Raw genomic sequence first — 8,215 nt, 5'->3', positions numbered from 1 at the left:
AAAAAAAAAAAAAAGGAGTTCTCGACTAAAATATTAGAAGTTTAACACACCTACCTCTCAGGAGTTTGGATATTATCCAGATCTTCTATGTCTAAGACCATTTGCTGAGATTCTTCTTTAGCAGCTTCAGTTTTTTCCTCTGCCAGTTTCAAATATGCCCTAACAACATCTTCTAGAGATTTGATGTTCACCTAAGCAAAAAAAAAAAAAAAACAAAAAAAACACCAAACCTCAGAACTTAAAACTATATTTTCCAACAAAGAATAAAATGTTTTAAAAGCAAAGTTTATGAAATATAAATGTTAACTTGCAAAAGTAAGCTCTTCTGCTAATTACTAAAAGCACTTATTACAAACACAAAACCCAGTTCTGTTTGTACCTGTTGACAAATGTTCTTATATTGATATAATCCTTCCTTAGCCAAGTGGCTCTTGCGAAGATCCACACAAAGTTCCAAGTATTTCAACATAATTGGCTCGTGTATCTTTTGCCATGTTCTATGTTTCTTACTTTTCATAACATCATAAAGAACGTCCAGAGCAGGTTGCTTTTTGCCAACCTCAAGAAATTCTGAAAAAGGAATTCAGAAAAATTAAAACCAATTATGTACACTGTTACAAAAGTTCAAATCTTACTATAACTTGCTGTTTTAATGTCTTAAATCATAACCAACTTTCTTCAGGTCACATTACTTTTGACTTTTAAAGCTGTGTCATAATTATTCAAAGTAGAACAATGAAAAGGCTGGTACTCTCAAAATAAAGTACTTGGTCTACAAGTAAAACTGAATTTCACTCTTATGCTATGATTTTAGTTCTAGAAATTGAAGTGATTAAGGAAAATCTCCTGCAAACACAGAAAAGTTCAAGGATGACCACAAGTCACACTCATCTGCCTGATGAAATTTCTGCTAATTCACACAATTTGAGACAGAAAAACATGTTAAGCACTGTGGCTACTTTAAGATCAGCTAACCATATTTCGGTAGATCTATTTCCAAATGGGCTTTCTATTCCCATCATTCTCTACTAATCAGTGTGTCTAGTTTTTGCCAATACCACAGACTTAATTGCTGTCTTAAAATCAGGTTGTATAAGTGTTCCAACTTTGTTCTTCAGTATTGTGTTGACTGTACTAATGGCTCTGTCTTTCCATAAAAATTTACAATCTAAATTAGAAAGATTCTAACCTACAGTTATTTTGTAGGTAACAACTCACTAAGATTTTAACTGACATTACCATGAAACTCTAGCTTAAGTTTCGAGAAATTAATGGCACTTAGTCTTCTAATCTGTGAACTTGGAATATCTCTCCAAGTATCTACTTATTTACCCCAGTCTAAACTGGCATGCCCTCCTCAATGGATGAGTGCCCTTAAAGAAGGGCTTGAGGAAGGTAGCTGTCCCTTTTTTGCACTTCCATCCTTCTACCAAGTGAGGACAGTGTTTATCAGTCATAGAGGAGGCAATAGGAAGGTTATCATCTGGGAAGCAGAAGAGCACCAGCCCTCACTAGACATTTACTCTGTGGGCATTTGATCCTGGACTCTGTAGTCTCTAGAATTGCGAAATAAACTGTTCTTTGTATATTATCCAGGTTGTGGTATTTCGTTACTAAGATAAAGGACATTCTACAAAATACCTGACCAATACTCCTTAAAACTGTCATGGTCATCCAAAAAAAAAAAAAAAAAAAAAGTAAAGTAGTACACACCACTATTTAAAACACACACACAAGGAAACACTAAGAAACAGACATCCAAGAGGAGCCTGAGGGGACATGATAACTAATTATAATGTGGTATCCTGGACAGGATCCCAGGACAGAAAAGGGCATTAGGGAAAGCAGAGAAAATTTGAAAAAACATAGATGTTAATAAATAATGTGCCATGTGTCAGCATTGGTTGATTACTTGTTACAAATATACTATATTGATGTAAGCTGTTAATTACCAAAGGAGATAGGATGTGGTGTAAATGAGACCTCTATATTAGCTTCACAATTATTTGATGAATCTCAAACTAATCTAGAAGTTGCTACTTTAAAAAACTTTTGAGCAGAGCAAAGTAACTTAGAATTTACTATTACCTAGCCCTAAAGGCATTCTAGGTGGCAATATTTCAAAATCCAGTTCTAATCTTAAGTTTTCTGTATATCGCACACTTTGAAATTAAGTCAAAATCAACAGCTCTTTTATCACATTATTTCTAACCAATGTTAAAGTTTTACCCTTTTCCTCACCTTTTATTATTCTTTTGCACACTTAATAAATTCAGAGAAAAAAGAAGTTACATAACCAAAGACAACTTAAAATTCATTAATTGCCAAATTTCACACACACACACACACACAAAATCTTCCCCAGCTCAGCTTCTGTAGCTCAATGGTTAGGACACCAGCCACACACACCGAAGCTGGCAGGTTCGAACCCGGCCCTGGCCAGCCAAACAACAATTGACTACAACGAAAAAATAACCAGGTGTTGTGGTGGGCACCTGTAGTCCCAGCTACTTACTTGGGAGGCAGAGGCAAGAGAATCGCTTAAGCCCAAAAGTTTGACGTTGCTGTGACGCCACAGCACTCTACCCAGCCTGAGACTCTGTCTCAAAAAAAAAAAAAAAACCTTTCCCATTAAACATGTGAAAAGTAATTTGGGGAAATAAAACATTAGTTTACACTACAAAAAAAATCTCAAAGCACTGCATCTCCATTTTTAAAAAACACTACTTTCCAAAGAAGAAAAAAATTTGGGACAAAGAATTCTTTTAAAGACTTAATCCAAAAATGTGTAACACTATTTGCCATATAACTCTGTACCAGACAAACAACAGGCAAAAATATTCCTCATTTGGGGGTCTTACTAGATCTACAAATTCAATAATTCCCTTTCTACCATTTCTTCCTTTAACTATTTCATCTTCCAGGAAAGGTGCTTCCCAACATTCTTTCCTCCAGGAAAACCACAAACAACATTCCAACTATCCAATAAAGTTTGCAACATGGGCCAGGCACAGTGGTTCACGCCTGCAATTCCAGCACTCCAGAGCCCAAGGGAGGGGGATTGCTTGAGTCAGCAGTTTGAGACCAGCCTGAGCAAGAACAGACCCAGTCTCTACAGGCAGGGACCTACAGTCTCAGCTACTTGGGAGAGTGACACAAGAGGATTGTCTAAGGTTGCTGTGAGCTGCGCCACCATAGCACTCTACCAAGGGGCAACAAATGAGTCTTTGTATTAAAAAAAAGTAAGCAACAGGATAAATCACAAAACAGTATACTGAAATAAGTTATCTTTACACTAATGTCAAACCACATTCTTTACATCCAAATAAATACAAAACCCTTCACTATTACTGGAGAAAATCTCCAATTGACTTAGTGGATTAGGCTTACAATAACAACAAAAAAAAACTTACTAAATGAAACAAACATGTAATAACAACTAGATACTTTGTTGGAATAAGTCTTTCATGTTTCAAGGGGAAGGGGCCTCCCTATCTTCTTCCTAAAGTGCCTCTAAGGTTACTTTCCCAAATCCCACAGGACTTTGGGTGTTTTTCACAACTATTTAACAAAGTCTCTTGAGCAAAAACATGACAGATGTCTTTAATCAATTTCATACTTTACATTAAGAAAATCACAGCACCAACACCAAACTGACTCATCATAATGAACTCCTAATTTTATATTGAGGACTTAAAACTATACATGGGCACCATCAATGTTTCTAACATGGAATAGGTACAAATCAAAGTTGAGAGCTAGTTCCAGTATGGAGTGAAGATAAAATATAAAACTGCCTAAAAGCAATCCACTTTCCCAATTTCTTATTTTCAAATGAAAGACAGTGGTTTCTTTTTTTTTTTTTTTCTTTTTGAGACAGAGCCTCAAGCTGTCACCCTGGGTAGAGTGCCGTAGCTTCACAGCTCACAGCAACCTCCAACTCATGGGCTCAAGCAATTCTCCTGCCTTAGCCTCCCTAGTAGCTGGGATTATAGGCACTCGCCACAATGCCTGGCTATTTTTTGGTTGCAGCTATCAATGTCATTTGGCGGGCCCGGGCTGGATTCGAACCTGCCAGCTCAGGGGTATGTGGCTGGCAACTTAGCTGCTTGAGCCATGGGCGCCAAGCAGAAAAAAATACTAATTTTTTAAAGAACACTCCACCAAAAAAAAAAGTAAACAGGGTCAAGGACAAGGACGTATTTTAAAAGAAAAGCTGAAAGAACAGATTTTTCATCATCATCCATGTTACTGAGTCTTCAAAATTTACCTTAACTTATATAAAAAGAGGATGTGGGAGCAGTTTTTGAGGCTGGCATGAACTCCCACACACTAAAGGCTTTAATACTTAATGTTAATTTCCAGATTAATATTGTAGAAATACAAATCAAAATAAATTATTACTAGGAGGCTGGGCCTCCTGAGTTTATCTTTCAGACACATGACTCAAAGTTTATTATCTATAAAGAAAATGTTTACATCAGACCTTCATTTTTACCAGTTTATGTGTGCAACAGACCAAATTGATAAGCCATGTTACTCTATTTGTGGGTTTAATAACAACTAATTTTTTTAATGCACTGGTTGTAGAATGTAAACTAAAAAGGCTATTAGAAGGTGAGAACCAAGTGGTTTGGCACTACTAACAATGTAATATGGAGAAGGGACCTTCTCCAAGTGATTATGAGATATGAATTTCTTGACTCTAACTACTGGGCCAAGTTCCTACCTTTCTGAATGACTACTTCAATTTTTCCCAAAAGTACTGCTTATATATATGCTTAGGGTGACCTGAAAGACTATTCTACTTAAATTTATTTTCATTTTATTAAGGTAATGCAAAAGATTAGGTTTGAATAAATTTAGAGTTTCAAATGTTACAGATAAAACATTTTGATAGGGTGGACACAGTGGCTCACACCTGTAATCCTAGCACTCTGGGAGGTTGAGGTGGGTGGATTACTAAACTCACAGGTTGGAGACCAGCCTGAGCTAGAGTGAGACCCCTGTCTCTAAAAATAGCTGGGCATTGGGGCAGGCACCTGTAGTCCCAGTTACTTGGATGGCTGAGGCAACAGAATCGCTTCAATGCAAGAGTTTGAGGTTGCTGTGAGCTATGACGCCATGACACTCTACCAAGAGTGACAAAGTGAGACTCTGTCTCTAAATAAATAAATAAATAAATTTTAGATAAAATGAGATTTTTCCACTGAGGGAATTGCCCTTTGATATTTCTCTTTCATGTTTTATAAGTAGTGCCATGTGCCACCCACAATACATTCACTTTGACAAGAGATCCCTCAGTAAGACCAAAGGAATGCCTCACCTCTACCACAGAAACTCCCATCCCATATTTTTTTTTTTTGAGAGAGTCTCACTAAGTCACCCTCTCAAACTCTTGGGCCCGAGTGGTTCTCCTGCCTCAGCCTCCCAAGTAGCTGGGACTACAGAAACCCACCACAATGCCCAGTTATTTTTTTGTTGCCATTGTTTAGCTGTTGTTTAGCCAGGTTTGCACCCGCCACCCTTGGTCTATGTGGCTGGCACCATAACCACTGTGTTATGGGCTCCGAGGCCCCATCCCATACTTTAAAAGAACTGCAAGCAAGAAGTCATAGAGCCGTTTTTTTTGAAACTCTACAAAACTTCAAAGTTTCCACCCCACCACAAGCATCCCTTTTTCATCTTGCCTAGTTTAACTTCAGATGCTTTTCGTTAACTTATCCTTCCTGAATAAAGGCTAGGTCAACTTAGAAAAGGGAAAAAAGATTTGATAAACATTCCAATCCTTTTTAATGTAAGTCACTGAAATAGTATGTTCATATTATGATTCCAGAGGGAGAAGCAATGAAGGAAACAAGGCCTGAACACACTAGACATGTAACAGTTAAGCAACCAAGATTATCAGCCTCCTAACGTAGGAAACAAATACCTGTTGGCAAAGCATACAAATGACTATAAAATAAAAAGATCTACAGAGCTATCCAGAGCAGCAATTTGATGCAAATATTGTGTACACCATAATATAGTTATAAGTTTCAAAATATCAAAAAGCCCTAACTTTGCTACAGTTTTCTTGTAATAAAATTCCATTTTCTATGTTCTTTCTCATCAATTAAATAAATATTTTGCCTGCTCTAACCATTAGATCACTGGTTATGGTTATAATCATCAATTTTCGGGTCTATGTTGTTTTAATAATTTTCAAAACAATTATTCTATTCCACAGGCCAGGTCTCTCCCTCTCCTGCTGTTTTAAAAAAAAAAAAACCTACATGACCAAAGCATTTCTGGTCCTAACAGGTAATCAGCAGTTATCAATTTCATGTACTGATTGATGAACTTTAACAACCTAACAAAATAAGCTCTCCAAATGATAAACTGTAACATAAGTCTTGACACTCAAAACTTTTGTTTGGGTAGAAGAAAGGTGAAGACAAGAGCTTTGAATGCACTAACTGCTTAAAAAAAAAATCCTAAACAAAGTTTTAAAGACCAGAGACAAGCAAAAATAGTTGCACCTCCACACTGCCCACGTAATAAATGCCTCTTTAAGAGAAGTTTTTCCCACAAGCGCCAAAGGCTTATTAAGTACACATGGAAATAGAAATCGCAGGCAGCAGAGCTATATGGAGAAGGGGAAAAAAAAAAAAAAAACAGATCTGGATGTCAAGAAGATTTGATTTTACTCCTGCCTGAACTAACTCCTAGAGTGACCTTGGGAAAATTATTCTCTCTCTCTAAGCTGGTTCCTTATCTTTAAGAGAGGACCTGAAGTCCCTTTTCAATATTAAACTGTTCCAACTCCCACTGATTTACAATAAGCTTTCGGACTGCTTCCTAACCAATGCCAGAAAAAGAAAGAAAGAAAGAAAAAAAGCAAATTAAATGGGTCAGAGGCCTCTCCGTGGATATAAAGAGAATGAGTGAAGAGTTAAGTGGACCCTGACCCAGCAAAGCACCGAGAGAGACCTGGAGGGCAGAGGCGACTGTAGGAGGGCCGGAGGTGGATCTGCTGGGCTCCCGGCCCTGGCGGGAGGTGGAGCCGAGGTTCTCGCGTGCATTGTCCCCGGGAGGGAGCCATGTTTCTTACTCCCCGGCACTCCCAGATGGCGGCCCGGGGCGCGGGGCCTAGGCATACGAAAGCCCAGCGGTCTAGAAAGCCAGTCCGAGGTGGACAGGAGGAAAGAAGCCTCCTGTCAGGACAGGGCCTGACTCACGGGTCGCGGCCCCCATCCCGACGCAGCAGGAGACGGCGGGGGAAAGGAAGAGCCCCCGAAACGACGGTTCCCGGCTCCGCGCCTCCCAGCCGCCAGTTGGTTGGAGTGGGAAGGGAAACCATGCCCAACCACTGGCTGGGACGACAGTGGGCAGGCCACATCCACCTCTTATCCGGTCGCAGTCCGGGCGGCGAAGCAGCAGGAAGCAGGCCCAAGCCCTCGACCTCCGAGGCCTCGGGACGCTCCAGCCCGGCGCGCCCCGATCCCGCACTCACCGTTGGCGCGTTTGAGGGCATTTTCCGGCCTCTGGAAATAGGCCGGCATCTTGGCGGCAGGCTCAGCTCACGGGCGCCAGCGAACTCCCCAGTGGCCCGGGCCGGGAGAGGAGACGAAGGGGAACCAGAGTGAGGTTCCACGCGCCTCGCCAAGCAGTCACCCGCGCCCTGCCGGCCAGAGACGGAAAGGAAAGAGCCACGTGACTCGCTCGCGGCGGCACTGCCGCCGCCCAGGCCCCGGATGTAGGGACGGGCTTCCGTGCGCGCCCCGCCCCTTCCCGTGCGCAGGCGCGCTGGCGTCACTCACGCAGGCTGACGTGGCGTCCCGTAGTCTTTGGTGCGCAAAGAGGGCGCAGGCTCGCGGGCTTCAGTGCAGGGTTGGTACTTCGCGAGGTGTCGTTAGGCAGGTGTTCCTCAGCTGCTGTGGTCAAGCGAGAATAGGGGTGGGAAAGATGAGTTTGGAGTCAGAGGTCCAGTGTGAAGAAACCGCAAGCACAGATTCATTTTCAACAAGGTTTGTGCGCACTCATCCGAAATTACACTAACGTGCCATCCAGCTAGAGATGACTTGTATTGATTAAATGAAAATGGTGAATTTATTTAAGAGAATTTTTTTTTTTTTTTTGCCACAAAGCCTCACTTTGTCGCCTTCGGTAGAGTGCTGTGGCGTCACAGCTCCCAGCAACCTCAAACTCGGGCTTAAGCTATTCTCCTGCCTCA

At 40.9% G+C, this 8,215-nt stretch overlaps 1 protein-coding gene across 3 annotated transcripts in view; it reads right to left on the bottom strand.

Moving 5' to 3' along the window:
* The window catches only part of EIF3A (eukaryotic translation initiation factor 3 subunit A), a 46,458-nt gene extending 38,714 nt beyond the window's left edge, over positions 1 to 7,744 (bottom strand). For all 3 annotated transcript variants that reach the window (XM_003787119.3, XM_012803617.2, XM_012803618.2), the window contains exons 1-3: positions 7,496 to 7,744; positions 380 to 570; positions 55 to 191 (exon numbers count right to left, since the gene is read on the bottom strand). In XM_003787119.3, the coding sequence (XP_003787167.1) occupies positions 55 to 191; positions 380 to 570; positions 7,496 to 7,544 (377 nt within the window). In that variant the 5' untranslated portion in view covers positions 7,545 to 7,744. The remainder of the gene's footprint in view (positions 1 to 54; positions 192 to 379; positions 571 to 7,495) is intronic.
* Between the last annotated feature and the right edge of the window lie 471 nt (positions 7,745 to 8,215).

Source organism: Otolemur garnettii, unplaced genomic scaffold (assembly GCF_000181295.1).
Source record: "Otolemur garnettii isolate 467f Iridium unplaced genomic scaffold, OtoGar3 scaffold00021, whole genome shotgun sequence".
NCBI lineage: Eukaryota > Metazoa > Chordata > Mammalia > Primates > Galagidae > Otolemur > Otolemur garnettii.
The sequence above is the reverse complement of the archived record's forward strand: the minus strand, read 5'-3'. Positions and strand labels throughout refer to the sequence as shown.